Here is a 27,843-nt window from a genome sequence, read left to right as displayed (position 1 = left end):
ACCCTTCCAGAGGCTTCTCTGGTCCTCAGCCAATGAGATCTCAGGGCTGGGGTCACAACACCCAACGGAGTTGCCGCTTGCAACGCTGCCGGACCCCAGGATCTCTTTCCCCCCCACTGGGGTCTGTCTTCAAGTCCATTGCTTGCACCTAACCGTACTCCATATATGGTTAAGGGCAGGAAATCTAGGTGCCAAAAAGTCTGGCTTCATATGGGTAATCCACAACAATCAATCAATGTGAATGGGACTGATTATCTCCCGATGTCTTGTTTACAGGGCAGGCTGTCTGACTCTGTCCAGTATATTCAAATTTGGCTGTTCAAATTCCCATCTGGCCTAGTGGTAGAGGTTTGGAACTCTCTCCCACAAACAGCAGTTGAAGCTAGAACAGTTGTTAATTTTAAATCTGAGAAATATTTTTTACTTAACAAAAATCTATTAAGAGATGTGGCAGTTAGGTCACAGATCTCATTAAATGGCACAACAGGTTCAAGGAGCTGAATGTTTTACTCCTGTTCTAGTCTTTGAAAGTAGAGTTTAAATACACGTGACAATCATCTGGTGGGATTTTTTAAAATCCACAGCAGATCGATGGAGTGGCTTGGTTTCAGAGTGGAGTGCGTCTGACCGGTCATGTTTACCAAAAGCATTATATCACAAGACATATTATGTGACCGGTGTTATCCTTGAAATCTGTACCTTTGTGAAAATAAGTATGAATGAAGTATTATGGGTAAACTTTTCATGTTTAATAAAAAAATTCTTGTTATGAAAAGCTAATCGACAGTCCTGTGCCTCTGTTACTCCATGTTTTATTTTTTAAAAATTACAATCTTCTGAGCCAGGGTTCCATTCTGGAACCTTCTCATAATAATAGCTTGTCACCACAAGTAGGCTTCAATGAAGTTACTGTGAAAAGCCCCTAGTCGCCACATTCTGGCGCCTGTACGGGGAGGCCAGTACAGGGTTTGAACCCACGCTGCTGACATTATTCTGAGGGATATTCACCTAAGGAGCAGTGCTCCGAAAGCTAGTGATTTGAAACAAACCTGTTGAACTTTAGCCTGGTGTTGCAAGGCTTCTTACTGGGCATTATTCTGCATTACAAGTCAGTTGTTTAGCCCACTGTGCTAAACCAGCCCGTCCAGTTCAGTAGTAACATTAGCTGAGACCTTAACTCAGAATTTACTACGCATCACATTATCATAATTGTTCCCCATAGTATTGACTATGGTCATATCAAGTTCAAGAGTGGAACAGTGTGTGTGTATATATATATATATATATATATATATATATAAAAAATAGTTTTGGTCTATATACCCAAGGAGGGATATTCTTGCTTTAGAGGCAAGTGCAACAAAAGGATTGGTCTCCGAGATAAGAGGGTTGTCCTGAAGAGAAACCGAGTAAGGCCTTTACTTTCAAGTTCAGAGGAATGAGGTGTGATCTCAGTGAAAAGTATAAAATTCTCAAGAGTGTTTATCCAAGTAGGTGCCAGGAGGTTATTTCTCTCGTTTGAGAGTCTACAACTAGAAGTCAACGTTTTGGAATAGGAAACAGCACGGTGGCAAGCACTGCTGTCTCACAGCGCCAGGGACTCTGGTTCAATTCTGGCCTTGGGCGACTGTGGAGTTTGCACATTCTCTCCGTGTCAGCATGGGTTTCCTCCGGATGCTCCAGTTTCCTCCCGCAGTCCAAAGATGTGCAGGTTAGGTGGATTGGCCATGTTAAAATTGCCCCATAGTTACGAAAGCCAAGTTGATAGCATTTCAAAGGCTGAGATTAATAGACCTTTGGACCAAGGGAATAAAAGGATAAGGGTATCAGATGGGAAAGTGGGGCTGAGATCAAAGATCTGCCATGGTTTCACTGAATTTAAGTTCAAGAGCTAACTACCTACTCCGGTTCGATTCCTTATCTTATATCCAACTATGTTTTGGTATGCATGAGTCTTTCTGTACATCTTGGAACAAATTATTTCTGCTATTGGGACTTGGAGGTTCCAAATATTGTTTCAATTATACTCATCTTGCTTTCCTTTGGTCACATTAATTATCCAAACTAGCAGCCGTGAGGACATCCCGACCCTTTTCATATCTTGTACCTATTTTTTTTAAAATTAGAAATCTTAAAAGACCAGAATTAGCAATTAAACAGTAATAATTTCATCATTAAAGATCCAGGCAAATGGCACAACTTTACAAAACAGCTTTGTACAGTTGTCTTTTCTACTGACTTACACTAATTTAAAAAGGCAGTTGTGCACCATACTGGAAAAAGTCACACATACGGACCAAAATTTGCAGTTCATCTTCAGGTTAATGATAAAATACCAGTAGATATTAATAAACCTGCAGAATGGGCATGTAATTAGCAACTAAACTTTAATATAGGTAGATGCGCATTTGGACATTTTGACAAGAAAAATAAGGGGACAACAGTGAATGTTTATTGGAGTTGAACGGCTTGTTCTATGCGTAAACACTAAGCAATCCAAAAGCAACGTTGTTTTAAGATTTATTTGAATCATATATGCAAGGCAACATAGTTTAATCTTATACCAACTAGCATTTTAGATCAATTTGTAAATTAATACAATTATCATTGCCTACAACTATGCCTATACAAGTGCTTTGCTTCACAAATACAAAACAATAAGAGATAACTGACAAGTTTTCAGAATATTCTGCAGTAGCAAAAAGAACAAAATAATTAAAGCCAGGCCCAAATGGCATTCAATAACTGTGGAAAAGAAAATCCAAACAGTATATTCAAAAGCATTAAATACCAGGTACCACAACCAAAATAACTGGAAACTGGTTAAATTTGAAATCGGTGTTTGAGGTTAGACGACGCATCAAGATAGAGAGCCAAAGAACTCTCAGGGATGTGGGTTTTCTCATTAGTCTATTAAGTTACTTGTTTCTAGAATTACTCATTCCTTGTTCTCGGTCAGCCTGATTAAGTTTAACATTTCAGTTCCTGACCTGAACATTTTGTTTCAAACAAAAACAATGACGACAAATGTACATTGCAAATACTTTAAAAACTGATGTAACATTTCTCTTCCATTGAATCTGGACTTAAATGCAATTGGATAGCATCATTCTCATCCTGGTAGCCAGTAATGCATTTTACAATAGTTTAGTTCAATCTCATGGCAATGTGAACTGCAGAATCTATTCCGATAAAAATGGCAAGAGTAATTTGGAAAGCTATAAACATTGATTGAAGACACACTAACATGCACGATTTCTACTTTTTTTTATCTGATGGAATTGATAATTTTTCCATGAGAATTTAAAGAGACACTGGTTTAAAATGTTCTGTTCTTGTATCCTGGGATAAGTGCAATAGTGTTGCCTCTCAAGGATGGAGTGCACACACCATCAAATTACAATGCCATACAAAAGAACACAACCCACTTACCAAAGCCAAAGTGCTTAGGTGCAGATTATCAAAAACAAAATTGAGGCACTCCCAAGTTTGTACATGGATACTGCTGAACTTAAAGCCTCTGAAGACACTAGCACAGATCAAAGGTAACCATGTAGGATTGAACTATAAGGGCACTGATTATGAGGCCATTTGGAGCAGTTAGAAGAATTCCAGTTTCCAGAGAAAGGTCTGCTTCAAGGTTACAATTATAAACCAAACTGGTTGGTCAATCAATTGATTTACTGGATACCTGGATTAAGTTTGCTCAGTTACAAACTTCCATTACAAGGCATGCACCTTGGAGTCAACTGAACAGTAAAGACTCAATTTCTTCCACCCCAAAACAGTCATGTGACAACTAACAAGTATGAGTCTGATCCACTGCCAGCTGTACAATAGGCACCAGAAGCTCTTCACAAGCAAGAACTTTGCCACCATTCTCCTCACTATAGGGCGAGTACACTGTAGGCCAATCTGTAGCATTTCCACCAGTCAAAGGTGAAGAGCACCAGAAACAGGACATCAACAGTGTTTTCTCAATAAACAACAGCAAATATATTCATAAGTCTATATTGGAGGTGAGGATATCTTGGAACTTCACAACATTCTATTGCGTTCTTTCATTACTACTGGTCCATGAATTTCTTCTCCCTGCTCTACATGCTCAAGTAACAATTAAAAAGGGAAGACAAGTTTTAAAGTAACTGCGAACATATATTGACACAAGGTACACAAGGTCCTTATACATGGAGGACATAAACCACCAGTTAAGCTACTATTACACACAATTAAGCAAATAAAACAGGATTGCAGTTGATCATTAGCATGCAATTACCACACACCCCACTCCCACCCCGCAACTGCTATTCAAATAAAATAGATAAATTATGGGAATCCCTGTTCCCGATAATTTTATACACCTTAGGTGAAACATATGGAAGACACTGCTTCCGATATACACCTTGGTAGGCAAAAACTACCTTATTTCATGACATTATGGAAGACACTGCCCCCGATAATGAGGTTTTTTAAACTTGTAGAAATGTCATAGGCTTTCATTTCTTAGTAGCAGATGCTGCTTTCTGATTGTCGACAGTATAACCGTCATAATTATGGAAGACACTGCTTCCGATAATTATCTTATTTTAAAAAAGATAAAATACTATTTATAGTGAACTCTGTCACTGATAAATAAAAAAAATAAATATCTCAGTGCTGATTGGTGAAAAAAGTAGACATGATAACTGGGCTCAACAGATGCTTAAGTGACAAGTATATAAAAGCAATGGTTGCTGTTATAGTCATTTTAGTGACAATTTCAGCATCCTTAAAAGTTACTTACCAGACAAGAATTTAGATACATTATTTTGAAAGAAAGATGATCATTGGTAAGCACTGAGCCCTGCCACACTGACCAATATTCTAGATAAATAGGCAGACAGCATTAAAGTACTCGAACAGGTGTTAAATGGATTAAGATAACTAAGCCAAGTATGACGTTTCTTTTCATGCCACTCGTTCTGGGCTTTTACGGTATTTGCAAACCCCTGCATCAATAAAATTCAAGACATAAATTGCCTGTGCCAATTTCATACAATTTTCCATATCTCTTCAATGCAGCTTGTAATTTTACAAATTAGCCCTGGTTCAAAATGGGATTATTGTACTTTGCACAATAACTGACCCATCAAACTATCTGCTAGAGGGACTAGTCTGAGATGCGCTATTGGGACAAGCCATCTTTCACAGTATACCTTCGCTTTAAACTCAATTAATTTATGAAAAAAAGAGGTGATGAGCAAAGTTTACCTAGAACTTGGAAGTGTTGACAATTGTAATAAAGTACTCAAATACTATTTTTGTATTATTGCCAAGCCTGTCAAAATTTCCAGACAGATGAATAGCACTGAAGTAGAAGGCAAAAGTTAATATTTTAAAGATTTCAAAATAGATGCCAAATGCAAGCTGCACTTATTTCTATACCATCTAAATCTAGATTTTATTTTAAAGTCAGAGTCAAAATGTCAGGGTTTGAGGCAATTTCTTGGACACTCAATTTATGTTACCTAATTAGCACATTAGCCTAATCTGGGGGAAGAAAAAGGTAACAAGAATGACCTCATACCCCCAGCCCCACCTAAATACACAATGGACCAATAAAAAAGTGTGAATGTATCACAGCTTTGAGCTCTTGAGAACAGTGGGGAGGCAGTGGCGTAGTGGTATTGTCACTGGACTAGTAATCCAAAAACCCAGGGTAATACTCTGGGGACCTGGGTTCGAATCGCACCATGGTGGAATTTGAATTCAATAACAAAATCTGGAATTAAAAGTCTAATGACAACCATGAAACCATTGTCGATTTTCGTTTTAAAAAAACCCCATCTGGTTCACTAATGTTCTTTAGGGAAGGAAATCTGCCATCCTTACTTGGTCTGGCCTACATGTGACTGTACCCACAGCAATGTTAATCTTAAATGCCCGGAGGGATGGGCAATAAATGGGCAGAGATCATTGTATTAATGTTTGTTTTGAGTTTGTCATAATTGTGACACCAGATTCTTCATCCAGAAAAAAGTGCAATGAATTCTTCAAAATAACCGGTTGTTTTCAATCCCATTAAAGTCAAGTAAGAACCTGCAGGTGAGGCTGGAGATTAATTATACAAATCTTCTCTTTTCAATTTCATGTGTTTCAGTTGGTAACATGGCATTATTGCAAATCAAAATAAGCAGCTAATGCCCTTTTACTTTACTTCTGAATGGGCAAACCCTTTTCATCCACACTACTTGTACTTATTTGCACCCTCCCAATCATTGGGTAACTTTAACATTTATAACATGCTTCTCCCAGCTACCATCACTCTACTTAAATCTCTACACTGCATCGAAAAGATAAGTATTTAATGCCAATGTATTAATTTTGCATACATTTTTGGTCTGGACCCCAATTTTGTTTTGATTTCCTTACTGTAAATGCTGTAAATATCTTTCAATTTTGCTAAATGCTGCCTCATAAAAGACATAAACACAAACTTTTCCAATGGATTGAAAGCAATTTTAAGCAACACTAACTCTGCTTTATGCCTCATTAGCTTTCAGATCTACCCATTAAATTTGAAAATGCCATTGCTATTGACGAGAAAGTTTACTTATTAGATTTCCACTGATGTCACTAAATCATTGTTAATGCACATTATTCTATCTTCTTGCTCTTCTTCCCGGATTATTTCAATTTTGCTGGTGTAATAATTAAATTTAACTTTGAAAAACTTCTCCAACTACAGAAACTTTGCCTCTTACATAGCCAATTTAATTTCCATATTACACTGAATTAATTTACAATGTTCCTCACTTTTATTTGGTGCCCACACTATATTCCTAGTAACTTCAGTGCTTCACTGCTAGGAGGAGCATATTATATTATTTCAGGATATGGAGATATTTAACATTATACAGACTTACTCCCCATGTGCAATGTTCCAGGAGTTCAACTCCTCACACAAAATGTTTTGGGAGGAGAAACTTGATGCGGAGTCAACAGCTTCATCGATATATTAAAGTCGCCAAAGTCCCAAATGACCATAGGCTTTGATTTCTCATTACCCCTCTTGTATTAGGATCATCACTTGCACCATTTCTCCTATTTCCCACATACATTTGTTTCCCTCAATGCTTCCAAGTTTAAATGTACTCCTTTGCACACCACTATACAATGCAAGAACACAGGATAAGTCACCTACGAAAGAATATATTGCACAGCTGCTTCGCCATTGGTCCAAGGAGGTACTTGCACCACCAACCAGGTTTATAATGTGCAGTTGTTACATACTAATGAAATTTGTGAATTTGCCAAGATCAGTTCTCCAAAAGACCTAGTGAAAGGTCTTACCAGGAGCTGTTCTTAAACGATGAGTAAATGTAGATGGTTGGTGTTGACAAGAGGGATTCTGCCAGGTACATGTCTATTCACTGGGAACAAGCAATGCAAGCACCTCTCGAAGACAAATATATAAACAGCTAAAATGGCAGCAGTATGGAATACAAAAGATTACAGATGACTTAAATATAACCGAGATATTATTGTCCCCTCACTTGTACTTCTGGAATAGAATATCTGTTCTTTTAAAGCATCCAAATAAGGCAGCAAGTTTATGCCGATAAGTTTGCACCTCACAAAACAGATTTCATGCATGATTGAAATACAAATCTCAATTAATCCCATACAAGGGTAATTAAACCCAAGTGACAAGTGCTCAGGCATTAATTATCTCAGCATTTTGAAAGTTAAAGCATTGCCTGTAGTCAAACGAGTGTGAATGCCTGTAGATCAGAACTCATTGCTGCTGGTCCACACTTCTCCACCGAGTGCATTGGCTGCTCCCTGGATGGTCCAGGTAGCAAAAGCCAAATCGTTACGGGTCATATTGAAATCAACGAGGTCAGGGTTCACTCTCAGAAGTTTCAGCTGCTCCACAATACCGGCAAGGGTATGGTTGCCTTTGCCATACAACAGGTGTCTATATGGACAACTCTTTATAGACACATAAGGAGAAAGAAAATTGTACTCCACCTGTTGGAACAAATGGATATTAATTTTAATTACTTCAGCACAAAACTGGATAAATTGTATTTTTCGATATATTAGACCTATTATTTTGTCCAAAACATACTGCAACCAATGAAAATGGGACTTTAAGGGACAGAGAAGTGGACAGAGATCCATTATACCATTCTTCAATTTCTTTTGTACAAAACATTAATTCATGCAGGTGGTTAAAACTTCTACCTTGCACATAGACTGGAGGAATCAAATTGGCAAGGGTAGCCTGGAGGCAGAGTTCATTGAATGCATCAGAGACTGTTTCCTGGGACAGTATGTTGGGGAACCAACCAGGGAGGAGATTGCTCTCGATTTGGTATTTTGTAATGAGGGATTCATTAATGGCCTCATAGTTAAGGATCCACCAGGGAGTAGTGACCGTGGTATGGTAGAATTCAAGATTCAGTTTTGGGGCGAGAAAAGGGAGCCCTACCCTAGTGTTCTGAAATTAAACAAAGGAAATTTATTAGGCTTGAGGACAGATTTGACCCTTATAGACTGGGCAGGAAGGCTGATGAGCAGTGGCAATTGTTTAAGGAGATACTCAATTCCTCACAACTAAAATATATCCCAGTGAAGTAGAAAGATGGGAAGAAGGGTAAAAAACATCTATGGCTAAACAAGGAGGTCAAGGACATTATAAGACAAAAACTAAGTTATATCATATTGCAAAGGCCAGTAGGAGACTGGAAGATTGGGAAACTTTCAAACATAAACAAAGGGAGACTAAAAAAAGTAATTAAAAAAGCTACGGTAAATTACTGGAAAAAACTAGCACAGAATATCAAAAAGGATAGTAAAAGCTTCTAAAAGGGAAGAGAGTCGCGAAGGTGAATGTTGGCCCCCTGGAAGATGAAACTGGTGAGTTAATAGTGGGGAACACAGAAATGGCAAAGATGCTAAATCAATACTTTGCCTCAGTTTTCACAGAGAATACTTGTACCATTCCTACAGAAACGAGCAAATCAGAGGTAATAGAAAGACTGGAATTTGGAACAATCAGCATCAACAAGGAAATGGTACTCAACAAACTCTTGGGATTGAGGGCAGACAAGTCCCCATGGCCTACACCCTAAGGTGTTAACGGAAGTGGCAGCAGAGATAGTGGATCCATTGGTTATGATATTCCAAAATTCCATGGAAATGGGAAAGCTTCCAGTGGAATAGAAAAATGCTAATGTAACGCCCTTATTCAAAAAGGAGGGAGGCAGAATGTGGGAAATTACAGGCCAGTTAGTTTTAACATCTGTTGTTGGAAAATTGTTAGAATCAATTATCAACGACGTAACATCAGGACATTTGGAAAGCCAAAGCGCTATCCATTAGAATCAGCATGGTTTTATGAAGGGCAAATAATGTTTGATTAATTTGCTTGAGTTCTTCAAAGATGTAACAAGCAAAGTGGATAATGGGGATCCTGTAGATGCAGTATATCTGGACTTCCGGAAAGCATTTGATAAGGTGCCACACAAGGTTCACAAGACCCGATGGGACCCAATGGCCTAATTTTGCTCCTATATCTTGTGAACTTGTGTGCAGGAACTTGTTACACTTAAAAGTATCGTGACAACATATTTCTGCTTTGCTCACATTTACATTCAGCCTCTGCTGTTTCCAAATCACATCTATTTAGAAGGTGCCCATAGAATTATACATACTGAATTGGATAAAGAGCCAAATAAGATCATAAGAGAAGCTATAGGCCATTTGACACACCAAGCCCGCTGCCATTCAATACAATAATGCCTGATCTCTTATGTTAACTCCATTTTCCTGCCTCACTCCTTATTCCTCAATTCCAAGAACATCCAAAAATCTATCGACCCCTCTCACACATGTTCAACAAATGAGCAACAACAAACATCTAGGATAGAGATTTCCAAAGATCCATAACCTTTTTTGGAATTATTTCCTCATCTCAAAGCTAAATGGTCAACCCCTTTTTGAGAGAGTGATCGACAGTTTTAGACTCCTCAGCCAGGAGAAACATCCTTCCAACATATGAACAATTAAACCCCTAAAGAATTGTGTTTATTCAAAGACATACAGCATGCTCTCATTAATGTTTTTACTTTTGTTGGCATAATCAGCCACATTTGTGCACATTGAAAAGCAGGAGGATCAGTAAATGAATGACAGGTGAGTGAGGCTGTCCAAGAAGCCCTGTGTTCTCAGCCACCAGTACACCGACGTCCATGAAGATATTTTTAGTGATACAGATTTTTCTTCTTTTTTCATCCCAAAGTTATTTATTGAGACCAATTCAAACCCCTACACCAAAGTGCAAACAGCAGTATCAGAATGTTATAGACCTTCAATCCTGTGACACTGACTGAAGTTTCAGATTTACTATTTCTCAGAGCAAAGTACATCATTGCCATGAAACAACAGCACTTCACTACATATTTACCTATAAACCTATTCAATGGTTTTTCTTTCTACTGTCCAGAGGAAGTGTTTATAGTTGAACAAAGGGCGCTTGGCATTAAACTCCAAGCGACGTCAGATTATCAATTGCTTTATTAATACAATCACACACACCTTGGCCAAGTTTAAACAAAAATAAATTTGTATTCCTGCGAGGTGATCATTTTAAACATGCCAGACATTCTAGATAGAAAGAAGCAATAGGTTGAGTGCATCAAGGCATTGAAAAGAGTTCTATCACATAATTGCTCCTGAACAATGAGCCGGTGACACCATTGCCTCATTCAATTACTACCTCCAAAGGAATGAGAAATTTGTTCTTCATTCTGCTTTACGATTCGAGTCACCATAGACAGGCTAACAAATATCATCAGAATGAGGATCACAAGAACACGGATGCTCAGGACTGTGGCCGCAATGTTGAGTGCTCGGGCTGTAGATGCATCGTGCCGAGCTCCTTCTGCATCTCCCACAACTTTCCGATCTCTAGATTTGACGGAGAAAACCAGCGCCACGAATCCCAGGCAGCAGAAATTCATGTAGAAGAAGTTGTAGATGGACCAGAGCAGGTGGTCCTGGACTGGGGGCACATTCGAAACCACGGTAATGACGGTGGACTGCTCATCCTCCCTCAGCCCCTGGCACGGGTAAGTTCGGGTATTCATTGGCACATGTCTGCTTTGTACTCCATCTCGAACAGATCTCAGTGGGAGAGGAAACTCTGATACAGATTTTTCAATATCATGGCTTTGAAACTCTTGTACGGCAGTGTGCTCCAGATCAGATCAAATCAAATTTGCAACCTCTTGTAGGACAGTGTGCTTCAGATCAGATCAACAGCTGGCTGACCGCAAATGCACTCAGTTTATCATCTCAACACTTAAAACAAAGCTGGAACAAATCAAAGTTACATAAATTGCAGAAGAAGCAAAGTAACAAAATACAAAAACGTACCCTCATAATTCGATTATTGTAGGCCCGGCAGAGCAATACATTATTCATATCAGAGGTTTCGATTTCAGTTTTCAGATTATTGGCAGCACGTATTAAGTCACCACGTGCTGAAAATAGCCACTGTGTAGTCAGTCCACGCTCCTGCAAAAAGATTAATTTTGGTTTCAAGTCTAATTCACACTGCATCAGTTTCCCATACAGGGGTCACGCCCCAGAAAATGTGCTGGGGGATCACCCCCCCTCTGCAGAAGGACTGCATGGGAAATTTAAATTTCAAATGGGTACTTGGCCTGCACCAGGAACATGAACTGAGTGAGTAGAGAGGTTCTGGGCACTCTGTTTAGTGTAAAAATGTTTTTTTGGGGGGGGGGGGGGGGGGAAGCGGGGTTAACGGTCCCAGCAACCAAGAGGTAGGTAATTGATGAGGGATTGGGATGGTCATGAGGGTAGTCGGACAGTGAGGTAGTGGATGAGCAAGAGAATGAAGCACTAATTCGGGGCAGCACGCTAGCACAGTTGCTTCACAGCTCCAAGGTCCCAGGTTCGATTCCCAGCTTGGGTCACTGTCTGTGCAGAGTCTGTACGTTCTTCCCATGTGTGCGTGGGTTTCCTCCCACAGTCCAAAGATGTGCAGGTTAGGTGGATTCGTCATAAATTGCCCTTAGTGTCCAAAAAGGTTAGGTGGGGTTGCTGGGTTACAGGGATAGGGTGGAGATGTGGGCTTAAGTGGGGTGCTCTTACCAAGGGCCGGTGCAGACTCGATGGGCTGAACGGCCTCCTTCTGCACTGTAAATTCGAAGATAATGTGACAGTTTGTCAAACATGAAAATAGTTTTAATGATTCAGAAGTCACATCTTCCCAGAAAGCATTTGTTTGGAAAATCAGATGGGTAGGTGGATTGGCCACAATAAAACATCAAGAAAGTGAAGATGGTTTCAAAACGACTAAAGTTTGGTGAGCAACATCAAGTGTCAACAGTTATCACCCTACATTTGAGCATCAACAGGGAAAAATAACTTGTATCTCGACAAAATAAATAAATAAATAAACAAACACTGTTTAAACGCAAGCAAATGTGGCATCCAATTTGGGCAGCGCGGTAGCATAGTGGTAAGCACTGTGGCTTCACAGCACCAGGGTCCCAGGTTCGATTCCCCGCTGGGTCATTGTCAGTGCGGAATCTGCACGTTCTCCGTGTCTGCGTGGGTTTCCTCCGGGTGCTCCGGTTTCCTCCCACAGTCCAAAGATGTGCAGGTTAGGTGGATTGGACATGCTAAATTGCCCTTAGTGTTCAAAAACGTTAGGAGGGGTTATTGGGTTATGGGGGTAGGATGGAAGTGAGGGCTTAAAGTGGGTTGGTGCAGACTCGATGGACCGAATGACCTCCTTATGTACTGTATGCTGCATGTACAATAGCTCATGTCCAAGTGATTTCAATCAATTACACTGTTTACTACGGCGCTGAGGACCCGGGTTCGAATCCCGGCCCTGGGTCACTGTCCGTGTGGAGTTTGCATATTCTCCCCGTGTCTGCGTGGGTTTCACCCCCGCTCCAGTATACAGGAGGTTGAGAGTAGTGAGGTCATGAGTAAAGTTTCAAAGTTGCAGGAGTGTACCGGCAGACAGGAAGGTGTTTTAGTGTGTCTTCTTCAATGCCAGGAACATCCGGAATAAGGTGGGTGAACTTGCGGCATGGGTTGGTACCTCGGACTTCGATGTCGTGCCCATTTCGGAGACATGGATAGAGCAGAGACAGGAATGGTTGTTGCAGGTGCCGGGGTTTAGATATTTCAGTAAGCTCAGGGAAGGTGGTAAAACAGGGGGAAGGGGTGGCATTGTTAGTCAAAGACAGTATTACATTGGCAGAAAGGACGTTTGATGAGGACTCGTCTACTGAGGTAGTATGGGCTAAGGTTAGAAACAGGAAAGGAGAGGTCACCCTGTTAGGGTTTTCTATAGGCCTCCGAAAAGTTCCAGAGATGTAGAGGAAAGGATTGCAAAGATGATTCTGGATAGGAGCGAAAGCAACAGGGTAATTGTTATAGGGGACCTTAACTTTCCAAATATTGACTGGAAACGCTATAGTTAGAGTACTTTAGATGGGTCCGTTTTTGTCCAATATGTGCAGGAGGGTTTCCTGACACAGTATGTAGATAGGCCAACGAGAGGCGAGGCTGTATTGGATTTGGTACTGGGTAATGAACCAGAACAGGCGTTAGATTTGGAGGTAGGTGAGCACTTTCGTGATAGTGACCACAATTCGATTACCTTTACTTTAGTGATGGAAAGGGATAGGTATATACCGCTGGGCAAGAGTCGTATCTGGGGGAAAGGCAATTATGATGCTATGAGGCAAGACTTAGGATGCATCGGATGGAGAGGAAAACTGTCGGGGATGGGCACAATGGAAATGTGGAGCTTGTTCAAGGAACAGCTACTGCGTGTCCTTGATAAGTATGTACCTGTCAGGCAGGGAGGAGGTGGTCGAGCGAGGGATCCGTGGTTTACTAAAGTAGTTGAATCACTTGTCAAGGGGAAGAAGGAGGCTTATGTAAAGATGAGACGTGAAGGTTCAGTTAGGGCGCTCGAGAGTTACAAGTTAGCTAGGAAGGACCTAAAGAGAGAGCTAAGAAGAGCCAGGAGGGGACATGAGAAGTCTTTGGCAGGTAGGATCAAGGATAACCCTAAAGCTTTCTATAGATATGTCAGGAATAAAAGAATGACTAGGGTAAGAGTAGGGCCAGTCAAGGGCAGTAGTGGGAAGTTGTGCGTGGAGTCAGAGGAGATAGGAGAGATGCTAAATGAATATTTTTCGTCAGTATTCACACAGGAAAAAGACAATGTTGTCGAGAAGAATACTGAGATACAGGCTACTAGAATAGAAGGGCTTGAGGTTCATAAGGAGGTGCTAGCAATTCTGGAAAGTGTGAAAATAGATAAGTCACCTGGGCCGGATGGGATTTATCCTAGGATTCTCTGGGAAGCTATGGAGGAGATTGCTGAGCATTTGGCTCTGATCTTTAAGTCATTTTTGTCTACAGGAATAGTGCCAGAAGACTGGAGGATAAATGGAGGACTTCAAAAGATGGGACATGTTACCGCTCTCGCTGGCGGGTAGAGTGCAGTCGGTCAAAATGGTGGTCCTCCCGAGGTTTCTGTTTGTGTTTCAGTGCCTTCCCATCGTGATCACCAAGGCCTTTTTCAAGAGAGTAGGCAGGAGTATAATGGGGTTTGTGTGGGCAAATAGGACCCCGAGGGTAAGGAGAGGGTTCCTGGAACGAAGTAGGGACCGAGGAGGGTTGGCGCTGCCAAACCTAGGGAGCTATTACTGGGCAGCAAATGTGGCGATGATCCGTAAGTGGGTGATGGAGGGGCATGGAAGAGGATGGAGATGGTGTCCTGTAAACGAACGAGCCTGGGGGCGTTGGTGACGGCACCGCTGCCGCTCTCGCCGACAAGGTACACCACGAGCCCGGTGGTCGCGGCAAAGCTAAGGATCTGGGGTCAGTGGAGACGGCACAGGGGAGCAATGGGAGCCTCGGTGTGGTCCCCGATCAGGGGTAACCACCGGTTTGTCCCGGGGAGGATGGACGGGGGGTTCCAGAGCTGGCATCGGGCGGGGATTAGAAGAATGGGGGACCTGTTCATTGACGGGACGTTTGCGAGCCTAGGGGCACTGGAGGAGAAGTTTGAGATACCCCCTGGAAATGCTTTTAGATATGCAGGTGAGGGCGTTTGTGAGGCGACAGGTGAGGGAATTCCCGTTGCTCCCGGCACAAGAAATTCAAGACAGGGTGATCTCGGGTGTATGGGTCGGGGAGGGCAAGGTGGCGGCAATATACCAGGAGATGAAAGAAGAGGGGGAAGCTCTGGTAGAGGAGCTGAAGGGTAAATGGGAGGAGCTGGGGGAGGAGATTGAGGAAGGTCTGTGGGCTGATGCCCTAGGTAGGGTTAATTCCTCCTCCTCGTGTGCCAGGCTCAGCCTGATACAATTTAAGGTGATTCACAGAGCGTACTTGACGGGGGCGAGGTTGAGTAGGTTCTTTGGGGTAGAGGACAGATGTGGAAGGTGCTCAGGGAGCCCGGCGAACCATGTCCATATGTTCTGGTCATGCCCGGCACTGGAGGGGTTCTGGAAAGGAGTGGCGGGAGCAATATCTCAGGTGGTGAAAGTCCGGGTCAAGCCAAGCTGGGGGCTAGCAATATTTGGAGTAGTGGACGAGCCGAGAGTGCAGGAGGCGAAAGAGGCCGGCATTCAGGCCTTTGCGTCCCTAGTAGCCCGGCGACGGATCTTGCTAATGTGGAAGGAGGCGAAGCCCCCCAGCGTGGAGGCCTGGATAAACGACATGGCTGGGTTCATAAAGCTGGAGAGGATTAAGTTTGCCTTGAGAGGGTCTGTGCAGTGGTTCTACAGGCGGTGGCAACCGTTCCTAGACTATCTCGCAGAGCGTTAGAGGAAGGTCGGTCAGCAGCAACCCGGGGGGGGGGGGGGGGGGGGAGAAGAGCAGGGGGAGACGTCCTGGGAGGGGAAATGGGGGATTGCTTGGGGGGGGGGGTGTGGATGAGCAAGAGATAACATGAAGGGTTGGGGGAACTGGCACGTGCGGGAGAGAGCCAATGTATAAAGCTATGTAAATATACCATTTTGCCATGTATACCTCTTGCTCAGTGCGATTTCTTGTTATTTTGTTACCGGGGGGGGGGGGTTTGTTGTTTGTAAGGGAGAAAAATTGTGTTAAAAAACTTTAATAAATATACTTTAAAAAGAAAGACTGGAGGATAGCAAATGTTGTCCCCTTGTTCAAGAAGGGGAGTAGAGACAACCCAGTAACTATAGACCAGTGAGCCTTACTTCTGTTGTGGGCAAAGTCTTGGAAAGGTTGAAAAGAGATAGGATGTATAATCATCTGGAAAGGAATAATTTGATTAGAGATAGTCAACACGGTTTTGTGAAGGGTAAGTCGTGCCTCATAAACCTTATTGAGTTCTCTGAGAAGGTGACCAAACAGGTGGATGAGGGTAAAGCAGTTGATGTGGTGTATATGGATTTCAGTAAAGCGTTTGATAAGGCTCCCCACGGTAGGCTACTGCAGAAAATACAGAGGCATGGGATTCAGGGTGATTTAGCAGTTTGGATCAGAAATTGGCTAGCTGGAAGAAGACAAAGGATGGTGGTTGATGGGAAATGTTCAGACTGGAGTCCAGTTACTAGTGGTGTACCACAAGGATCTGTTTTGGGGCCACTGCGGTTTGTCATTTTTATAAATGACCTGGAGGAGGGCGTAGAAGGATGGGTGAGTAAATTTGCAGATGACACTAAAGTCGGTGGAGTTGTGCACAGTGCAGAAAGATGTTACAAGTTACAGAGGGGCATAGATAAGCTGCAGCGCTCGGCTGAGGTGGCAAATGGAGTTTAATGCAGAAAAGTGTGAGGTGATTCATTTTGGAAGGAATAACAGGAAGACAGAGTACTGGGCTAATGGTAAGATTCGTGGTAGTGTGGATGAGCAGTGAGATCTCGGTGTCCATGTACATAGATCCCTGAAAGTTGCCACCCAGGTTGAGAGGGTTGTTAAGAAGGCGTACGGTGTGTTAGCTTTTGGAGTATTGCGTGCAATTCTGGTCGCCGCATTATAGGAAGGATGTGGAAGCATTGGAAAGGGTGCAGAGGAGATTTACCAGAATGTTGCCTGGTATGGAGGGAAGATCTTATGAGGGAAGGTTGAGGGACTGGAGGCTGTTTTCGTTAGAGAGGTCAAGAGGTTAATTGAGGCAGACAAGATGATCAGAGGATTAGTTGGGTGGACAGTGAGAGCCTTTTTCCTCGGATGGTGATGTCTAGTATGAGGGGACATAGCTTTAAATTGAGGGGAGAGAGATATAGGACAGATGTCAGAGGTAGGTTCTTTACTGAGAGTAGTAAGGGCGTGGAATGCCCTGCCTGCAACAGTAGTGGACTCGCCAACACGAAGGGCATTCAAATGGTCATTGGATCGACATATGGACGATAAGGGAATAGTGTAGATGGGGTTTGGAGTGGTTTCACAGGTCGGCGCAATATCGAGGGCCGAAGGTCCTGTACTGCACTGTAATATTCTATGTACAACTCAAAAGATGTGCAGGTTAGGTGGATTGGCCACGCTAAATTGGAGAAAAAAAAATTGGGTACTCTAAATTTACATTTAAAAAAAATAAACGCAAGCAAATATTGCATCCAATTTGTGCACAGCAATGTCCCACAGACTCAACTGAATGAATTCAAGGGGAGATGGTGTCGTGGAAATGTCACTGGACTAGTAATTCAGAGACCCAGGCTAATGCTCTGGGGATACTGGCCAAATCCCACCATGACTGGTGGAATTTAAACTCAATTGATAAAAATCTGGAATTGAAAGCTAGTCTCAGTAATCAATTGTTGGTTTGTCAATATCCTTTGGAAAGGAAGTCTACCATCCTTACCGGGCCTGGCCTACATGCAACTCCAGACCCATAGCAATGTGGCTCTCTCTGCAATGTAGCCGAGCAAGCCACTGGATTCAAGGGCAATTAGGGATGGGAAAGAAATGTTGGTCATGGCAGTGACGGCGACATCTCATGGAAGAACAATAAAAAAAAACTGTCCAGATGAGCTATTTTTAGTTCTATTGGCTAAGTGATAAACATTGACCAGGAAGATCCCCTGCTGTTTTTCATTAAGTCAGCGTCTTTTTCCAGCCAAATTGGAGAATGGGTTTCAGTCAGTGCTTTATGAGAAGGATTGCATTTCTTACAATGCAACACTCTCAGTAATGGATTCAAGTTCCAGCATAAATTATGTGCCCATTCATAATCGGGCCCGTACTCTCAAGCTCCAACTGAAAGTAAAGGTTACCAACTGAACAAAGCTGACACTGGAAAACCATTTTAGACTTTTCTAGCACACAACTGGCCAAATAGATTATTTCTATGCAGATATGTTTGTTGAGGAAGCAATTTTATCATTCCTGGTCTAAGCCAAACAACAGTTCAAACTCTGCTCCTTGTGTAGAACTGTACTATTTTCTGCTCCTGGAGTAGAACTACTATTTTCATTCATACTTCTACTGATCAGACTCTACGACGAGCAAAGATTCTACATCGTCAAGGGCAGCACAGTGGTGTAGTGGATAGCACTGCTTCCTCATGGTGCTGAGGACCTGGGTTCGATCCCGGCCCCAGGTCACTGTCCGCATGGAGTTTGCACATTCTCCCTACGTCTGTGTAGGTCTCACCCCTACGGCCCGAAGAGATGTGCATGGTAAGTGAATTGGCCACACTAAAATTGCCCCTTAATTTAAAAAAAAGATTCTACATAGTTTTTGTTTACCTTTAGCTCTGATGCATAATTTTGAATTTGAGTAGTGTAGACCAACAACTCATTAGCATATTTCTGAAAATCAAGTGGAAGCTGATGGTGACTGATTAGCTTTATCACAGCAATTCCGATGACTTCTGCCACGGTACGACCAACAACCTCTAGTTTATTATTGGTAAACTTGTTGAGAGTGTTTAATGTGTCAACTTCGGTATTGCATGGGTAATTTTTATCCTGCAACAAAAAAGAACAATTAGAAATACTAAATTTATATATGCATCCTAAAGTTCTCCTCCTCTGGTTTTGGTTAATAGGAATTGGAAGCAAATACCCTGCAAAATTTCTGAAAATAATTGGCAACTCACTTCTTCAACATTGGGGAGCTGATTTCACCATTAGCAATTTAGTCTAACCCCAAAAATAAACTCAACAGATTCACTGAATGATTACAGCACAGAATGCAGCCATTTGTTCATGCAGCGGCATGGTAGCACAGTGGTTAGCACTGTTGCTTCACAGCGCCAGGGTCCAGGGTTCGATTCCCAGCCCAGGTCACTGCCTGTGCAGAATCTGCACGCCCTCCCGGTGGGTTTACTCCAGGTGGCCTGGTTTCCTCCCACAAGTCCCGGAAGATATGCTCGTCAGGTGAATTTCTGAATTCTCGGTGTTCCCGAACGGGTGCCAGAGTGTGGCGACTAGGGGATTTTCACAGTAACTTCATTGCAGTATTAATGTAAACCTACTTGTGCCACTAATAAAGATTATTAGCTCTGCAAAAACAAATTGGTTAGTGCCATTCCCCTGCCTGCTGCCCCACCAAAACAATTCCTGGGGTACCAGCATTCTGGAAGGAAGGGGACAAAACTTTAGTGAGATCTCAAATTGGCAGGGATCTGCTCAACAAGTTCTAGTACTTTCAGGGGTGGATGCATAACAAGCCCACCCTCAAATAGGCAAGCACCACTTGTAACACAACAGGTAAAAGAAATACATCATGTGCAACACAGTTACTCATCTAAGCCTTTAAAGTTAGGCACCATTTACTTCTTTGGTTTTGCTACGACTGGAGAAAATTCAAAGTAATAAGTCTAAAAATCAACAACTTTGGTTATGCTATCGTTTGCCATATCAGATAATTTAAAAAGTTTTTACTGACCTGCAGAGACCCATGGGTTCTCTTAACACTGGCAAAACCCTACAGCACAATTTCCCCCCACTACAGAGCCAGTGCGAATAAAGGTCTACCCAAATATTTCCATTAATCTGACTCCAATGATGTCAATGGCATGGCCATGAGAAAGTTTCATTCCAATCCAGATCTAAACTCGCAATGTCTCAGCAGGAATTTCAAACACCACTTACCCCAGTAAAACTGAGTCCAATAGCTGGGATCCCACCAACTGCCAAGAACGCATAAACACTGGTATCCATAGGCATCGGCTGCAAACTGCAAGAAGCAATGCTTTATTTGTAAAATATTAGGTATTGGAAGTGGTATTTCAATTACTTTTACTAAAGGTTTGGATTTGTGCTCAGACTTATCCCATTTTGTATGGAGATGTCTGAAGTTCAATTAGTTCCTTCTGGAAAATGATTTCTCTTCAATCTTAATGGGTTCCCCAAGGCAGTGCTGATGATAGCAAGGTCATCTCCCCTGACCGCCACCTTCTGCAATCTTTCTGTCCCTTAAGAGATTTTGTCCCTAGCATTCATCTTGCTTCCTAACCACTTCTGGATCCCATTCCTCAATATCTTTTGCTTGAAGAGAATCTGCAGAGGTGCCAAGTTAAAGAATACACATACAGATCATAAAATTCTACAATACTGTGGAGCTGTTACATTAAAGTTGTGCTATCCTAATCATCATGCCAATCCACTAAACCTCAAATCTCAACACAATTGTTAAAATGTGTTCATTGTACCATTGTGCAAACTTTCCTTTGAAGAATGTTGTTGCTGAAGATCACCAGTGTCAGAAGAACAAATAGAATTTGTTTTGAAAGTAATGCAGCCTTGAAATATTGTGGATTCAATTTCACTCCCCTGCCCCCAACCTGCGGCAAGGGTCAACAATTTTTAAAATTCTTTCATGGGATGTGGGTGTCGCTGGTTGGGCCATCATTTATCGCCCAGCTCTAATTGCCCTTGAACTGAATGGCTTACTTGTGCCATTTCGAGGTCATTTCTTTTTACGAGTCAACCACATTCCTGTGGGTCTGGAGTCACATGGAGGCCAGACTGGGTAAGGATGGCAGATTTCTTTCCCTGAAGGACATTTGTGAAGTAGATGGATTTTTAAAATCAACAATGGTTTTAGTCGTCGTCATTAGACTTAATTCCAGACTATTCCTCCAATTGACCCAATTCTCGGAATATAAAATGACAACAGTTCAGGGCATTGCAATGGTCCTGTTAAAAGATGTGCAGAGGGTGGCGTGGTGGTGCAGTGTTTAGCACTGCTGCCTCATGGTGCTGAGGACCCGGTTTGATCCTGGCCCCAGGTTGCTGTCCATGTGGAGTTTGCACATTTTCTCAGTGTGTGGGGGTCTCACTCCCCACAACCCAAAGATGTGCAGTGGATTGGCCACGCTAAATTTCCCCTTATTGGAAAAATAAATGAATTGTGTACTTTAAATCTAAAAAAAAAAGACTTGCAGGGAGCCTACAAGATCACAGCCCAGTGATATAACAACATTAAAGTCAAGCCAGGAGAGTACTGCACTGCACCCTATGCTGTCCAGTAACAAAACCATGGTGGGAAGAACCAACTGGCTAGAAGAAGGCTAAGATGAACACCTGAGTCCTTTGGGGGTCAGAAGGACCAGAAGTGTTTCCACAAAATGGGTCCTTGAACACTGCCCATTCCCAACACCCCCCCCCCCCCCCCCCCATCTCTGGCTGCATCACCCCATTCCCCAAAGCAAAGATATGGGGGACTGTCCACTCAGTAAAACAATATGGAACTTTACAACATTGGACAGTATAACTGGCCATTGCAATGTACAATAGTAGAGAGACACTGACTCGCAGGAACCTGCAGCGTTCAGGCCCGAGCTGCTGTATCTCCGGCATGCATGTGAAAGAACAACTTTTCCTTAAAGCTCAAGACAGTCTCCAGGACTCAAGTTTAATTCCCCCCAACAGAGGCGGATAGATTAATGGAGCCAGAATTTAGTTTTTCCGCATGGGAAAGGAAACGTATGACAGAAAAAAAAAAAAAAATAATCAGTTAAATTGAGATGATATGCAAAATAACTTACGTTGCTTCCAACCAGTCGGCAACACCCGACTTAGCCCTTTTGTAGATGGTTTGTTCAGGTGACGAAGGGCTCTTTACCTGTTGGAAACATAAGATGAGGTCTTATGGGGTCTTAAAATTCTAACAGACTTTTAAAAAACAACAATTTAATGTCAGTATATTTCTAAATACAAATTTCAGTTCTCATTACTTCAAAGGAACGTTATCGGTAGATGTCATTGAAAGATCCTGTGACTAGCTACACTGTAGGACAGACTATAAATTCAGAAATAGTGGGAGCTTGTAGGAGACGTAGTGCAACAATCATGCGAGATTTTAACCTTCAAATAGATTTGACAAATCAAGTTGCCAATAGCTTGAGGAGGAGTTCAAAGAATATATTCCAGACAGTTTCTTAGAACAGTATGTTCTGGAACCAACCAGAGAACCGGCTACTTCAGACCTGGTAATGTAATGAGACAGGATTACTTAAGGACTTCATAATAAACGATCCTCTAGGAAAGGGTGGTCATAACGTGAATTTCAGAAGAATTTCGCAATCAGTTTGAGGGTCAGAAATCTGCATTCACAAATACAGGCCTGGACTTAAATAAAGTCATTGCAAGTGTAATTGAGAAGGTAGTACAGCAGAAGTCAAAGAAGGCATCCCAAGAATATTAAAAGTTATAAGATTAAAAAGAAAACTTAAGCGCATAAGATTAAAGTTAGACAGTTAAAAAGAGTCTTACAAAACATCCCCAAAAGAACCCACTTGGTCAGAATATACAACTAAACACATTTTTGGCAATATTCATGTATATATTTTTAACTCTTAAAAATCCAGTAGTACTACCCATGGTAAAAGTGCTGTTGCTCTAGTAAAGGTCACACTGCTCCTCAAACTCTCACCCACTCTGCTGTGGAAATTCTAAAACTAAGATTATCCTTGTTTCTGGATGGCTACTTCAGATTTTACACCTCAGGACAAAGCTGGTGGCCTCAAGCCATCTTCTGCACACAGCTAGAACCTTAATATCCTTTTCTCCTTTCATTTTTGATCCCAATGCCCTCAGCAGATTTTTGAACTCAAGCTTCCCAAAATATAAAAATATTTTGTTTTCCTATTGTCTCCCATTTTGTGTCAAATAAAATGTTAACCTTCCCTCGTTTCCTTTTAAATTGCAAAAGTACCCATTGAAATTTAACAGCTGAAAAGCCAAGTCCCTATCTATCTCCTAATGCAAATTTTAAACCCAACCTATTTACTTATAAAACCACTTCACCATGGCCTCTTATTACATATACATGAGTTTAGTATCTTTACCCTTCTTATCTCTCAGACAAGTTACCTCTATTAACCTTTCCTAAGCTTAAATGAATCATTTGCTCACAAATAGCCTTCTTTACAAAATAACACAATATTCTCCAACGATACAGAGATAGTGGATTCATTGGTTGTAATCGTCCAAAATTCATTGGAAACGTCCCAGCAGACTGGAAATCAGCAAATGTAACAAGACTATTCAAGAAATTTTAAGCTATCGGGAAAATGCTGGAATCCATTACAAAGGAGGTCTTAGCAGGACATTTAGAAAATCGTAATGCAATGAGGCAGGGCAGATTTCATTAAGTTGGGAGTGGGGGGGTGGCATGAATACCTTAAACGTCGTCGCCCCCCACGGAGTGATAACATACTACCACTGGGGTGAATGAGCAGAGTGGAACATCTGCTTCTCAGTGGGAGAAGTCCTACGCTCAAGAACTGCCAGTCGATTTTGCTGGCTAGAAGTCCTATCAGCGCCGTATCTGAGTATTAGGCACTACTGGGACTTCAAGTACGGACTGTGAAGGCGGCAATTATGACATCCAGACTCATAAGCCCCGGGCAGGGTGACCAACCATCCCGTAATTTGGCCTTTCATCCCCTGCCCTGGGTCAGGCCTTCCCAAGATTAGTTTGTCCCAGATTTCTGATGTCTCCACAGGCTTTGACATTTGCCAGGCTGGTAACATTAAGTGCTAGGGGACAGAGGCAAAGGTAACAGCATCGGAAATACCCACTCCCCCAAAGTAACACCCCTGGACTAAGCTCTTCACCAGCAATGACCTACCTCACTCTCAGACCCACATGCCAAAGTGTTCCTTAATCTTTTCCTTGATACTTGGGTCACCCTGGTCCTCAGGTTTTGGAGAGGGCAGGATCAGGGATTGTGAGGCCACAGGCTTTGGAGGCCAGGTTGAGGAATGGGAGGTGGGGGTCTCCGGTGCACACAGGGAATTCCCTGAATGAATTGTATGAACCGCGCCGCCTTCCTTCACACCTTTTCCAATAAGTTGTTTTAACAATGGTTTGCTCACTCCTGCCTGTAATATTATGGTGTGGGCAGTGTAATATTCAGGTGAATTGACTTGTTGACAAGCTCAATTGCCTGGTTAATTGTTTCAAATTAAAAGACTGCCAATATTGGCAGCTGCCTACCTACGGTTTTGTAGAGACTGGCTCAGGGGTGGGATGGGAAGACCGGGCTATCCACCGGTTACATTTTACATGATCCCCCACCAAAATCCAGCCTATGGTGTATTTGGTGTGGTACTCGGAACAGACTGACAAGTGGGAAAAACACATTGGCTGGAAACAGAAACTGCCAAATCCGGCCCTGGCTGGAATCAATACTGACCGTCTGCAAGAGCACTGAAGACAACACAAACTCATCAATCGCTATATTGACTTTGTGATTACCCACTCACAGTATGTATCACATTTACACAAAAGAACAAGACCATGCTATGAATATGTAACTAATTTACAGACAGAGGTGATCAACTTTGCAGCAAGACAAACAGAGGCCATCAGACTCTATAACTGGCTAATACCTGGTTAGACAAGTGTTTTTCAAGGACAATGGATCTTGATTGAATCACCCTGGCTGAACAGGAGTACCCTGTTTATTCCCATTAACAAATTTAAGTCGGGATGGCACAACAGAACTTAGGTCAGGTGTGGGCGTATACCTATGACTCGGTGCTAGCAGAACCCGAATGAAAGATCGAACATCAGAACAGTTAATCAGCAATAATCCGGAGGTCCCTAGGCACAACCATCGCAAGAAGGGACCCTGTGCTTGGAGCCCAGGAGAAGATATCCACATTGAGTGATTATCGCCTGGCCAGCCTCCTTCACTAACTGCGGGTAATACCGAGAACTCAACTGTGAGTCTGATTCACATGTGTGTGATGTTGAATATTGTAATATTCAAATAAAATGGAGTAATAGTAAAAGAATCCAAAAATTGTGACTTAAAATGGGTTAAACCGCAAATTTGTTTTGTCCTTTGTTTGCCTCATAAGTAAAGACAGCTGGGTAAAATGCTTTGCTAATAAACTGGTCAGTGTGTGATAATTTACAAACATGGATTTCCAAAAGGCATTTGATAAGGTGCCCCATAAAATGTTACTGTGCAAGTGCTCATGGTGTTTGGGATGATATGGTAGTGTGGATAAGTTGGAATAAATATGCCATTTTCAAGTTTGCAAATTCTAACTGGAGCAATGCTGCGGCTCCAACTATTTACAATCTGACTTGGATGAAGGAACAGACAGTCTTTTGGTCAACTTTGCTTATGGTACAAAGTTTAGTAGAACAGCATGTTGTGAGGATAGAAAAAGTCTGCAAAGAGATACAGACTGGCTATGTGAATAGGAAAAATATTGGCAGATAGGATATCTAGTGTTTAGGAAGTTAAATAGAACTTTGGCCTTTATTGCAAAGGGAATGGAATATAAAAGTAGTGAAGTCTTACAACAACTGTTTAGGACTTTGGCACAGTTATACCTGGAGTCTAATGCAGTTTTCATCTCCTTAAAGAGGAATATGTTTGCATTGGAAGCAGTTCAAAGAAAATTTACTCGGCTGATTCTGGAGAGGAATGGCTTGTCTTATCAGGAAAGGTGGAGTTAATAAGGCCTATAGCTCACTGGAGTTTAGAAGAATGAGAGGTGACTGATTGAAGCACACAAGATCCTGAAGGGGCTTGTCAGGGTAGATGTTGGGAGGATGTTTCCCCTCATGGGGAATCTGGAACTTGGGGGCATAGTTTAATATTAAGGGAGATGAGGAGGAAATTCTTCACCAAGGGTCATTAAACTTTGGAATTCTTTTCCACATAGGGCAGTGGACCATTTAATATATTCAAGGCTGAGTTAGACAGATTTAAAAAAACATTTAAAAAAAATATATTTTAAAAAGTTTTTCGATCAACCAAATATTTTCCATTTTTACAACTTTGTAACAGTATATACATTGATCGTTTTTTAAATAATATATTAACTAACGGCAAATGCCAACAACAAATAAGTAACAAAAGAAATAATAACAGAAATAATAACATTGAGAAAATAAATATAAACATCTAACATGTACCAACATACACAAAACCCCAGAAAACCCAAATGAACCCCCCCCCTCCCCCTCGGGTTGCTGCTTCTATCTTTCCTATTTTCCCTTATCGCTCTGCGAGATAGTCGAGGAATGGTTGCCACCGCCTGGTGAACCCCTGAGCCGAACCTCTCAGTGCATACTTTATCCGCTCCAGTTTTATAAACCCAGCCATGTCGTTTATCCAGGCCTCCACGCCCGGGGGTTTAGCTTCTTTCCACATAAGTAGAATCCTTCGCCGGGCTACTAGGGACGCAAAGGCCAAAACATCGGCCTCTCTCACCTCCTGCACTCCCGGCTCATCTGCAACCCCAAATATAGCCAACCCCCAGCTTGGTTCGACCTGGACCCCCACCACGTTTGAAATCACTTTTCCCACACCCACCCAGAACCCGTGCAATACCGGACATGACCAAAACACGTGGGTGTGGTTCGCCGGGCTTCCCGCGCACCTCCCACACCTCTCCTCCACCCCAAAAAACATGCTCAATCTTGCTCCAGTCATATGCGCCCTGTGTAGAACCTTCAATTGGATCAGGCTGAGCCTGGCACACGAGGACGAGGAATTTACCCTACTCAGGGCATCTGCCCACAGCCCCTCCTCAATCTCTTCCCCCAGCTCCTCTACCATCGTCTCCCCCTCATCTCTCATTTCCCTATATATATCGGACACCCTACCATCACCCACCCATGCCCCCAAAATCACTCTGTCCTGGGTCCCTTGCGTCGGGAGCTGCGGAAATTCCCTCACCTGTTGCCTCACAAATGCCCTCACTTGCATATATTGAAATGCATTCCCAGGTGGCAACCCGTATCTTTCTGTCAGTGCTCCCAGGCTCGCGAACGTCCCGTCCAAGAACAAGTCCTTCAGCTTCACAATTCCTGCTCGCTGCCAAGATTGAAATCCCCCGGACTTCCGGGTGCGGCTATGCAGAGCTAGGTTGCATATTCGGCAGCTCCTGCTTGGAACGGACTTTTGGGCTCTTTTACAGGGCCCCCACGGTATTTGTTTGACATTTCCCGGTGTGGGAAGAAGGCTGCAATATTCCCCCGGCAGTGTCCCCCAGGAAGGGTATGTCTCTTGGTTGCCAGACACACGCAGAAACAGTAAAAGATTTGGCTGCAACTGCAGGATAAACAGGGCCTCTTCCAGCATGCAGGCGGGGGAAGGGCAAGCTTAAAGCTGCAAGCTGACCTGAGGGCCTGTATCAAAAGTGAATTCTAGCAGCAGAGGGAACAACTGTGAAAAGACCTCATCAAGGCCACTGAAGGGACTTCCGGTTGCGGTGATGCCTAGCTAGCCGCACGCTTCGGCGGCTCCAGCTCTGACGGACCTTCGGGCTCTTTTAAGAGCCCCAACGGGGAATTTTTCGACGACGCAACCCGGTGTGGGGCGTGTGAGAAGGGAGTCCC

At 42.6% G+C, this 27,843-nt stretch overlaps 1 protein-coding gene across 5 annotated transcripts in view; it reads right to left on the bottom strand.

Annotated features, from left to right (window-relative positions):
• Positions 1-2,508: 2,508 nt before the first annotated feature.
• LOC140389705 (transferrin receptor protein 1-like) overlaps positions 2,509-27,843 on the bottom strand; it is an 80,314-nt gene continuing 54,979 nt past the window's right edge. For 4 of the 5 annotated variants that reach the window (XM_072474102.1, XM_072474105.1, XM_072474101.1 and 1 more), the window contains exons 15-19: positions 22,019-22,095; positions 20,121-20,205; positions 18,771-18,992; positions 11,425-11,565; positions 2,509-8,013 (exon numbers count right to left, since the gene is read on the bottom strand). In XM_072474102.1, coding sequence (XP_072330203.1) covers positions 7,771-8,013; positions 11,425-11,565; positions 18,771-18,992; positions 20,121-20,205; positions 22,019-22,095 — 768 coding nt within the window. In that variant the 3' untranslated portion in view covers positions 2,509-7,770. Of the gene's footprint in view, positions 8,014-11,161; positions 11,362-11,424; positions 11,566-18,770; positions 18,993-20,120; positions 20,206-22,018; positions 22,096-27,843 lie in introns of those variants that run through there. The other variant, XM_072474104.1, reaches the window with a different exon arrangement.

Source organism: Scyliorhinus torazame, chromosome 14 (genome assembly GCF_047496885.1).
Source record: "Scyliorhinus torazame isolate Kashiwa2021f chromosome 14, sScyTor2.1, whole genome shotgun sequence".
Taxonomy (NCBI): domain Eukaryota; kingdom Metazoa; phylum Chordata; class Chondrichthyes; order Carcharhiniformes; family Scyliorhinidae; genus Scyliorhinus; species Scyliorhinus torazame.
The sequence above is the reverse complement of the archived record's forward strand: the minus strand, read 5'-3'. Positions and strand labels throughout refer to the sequence as shown.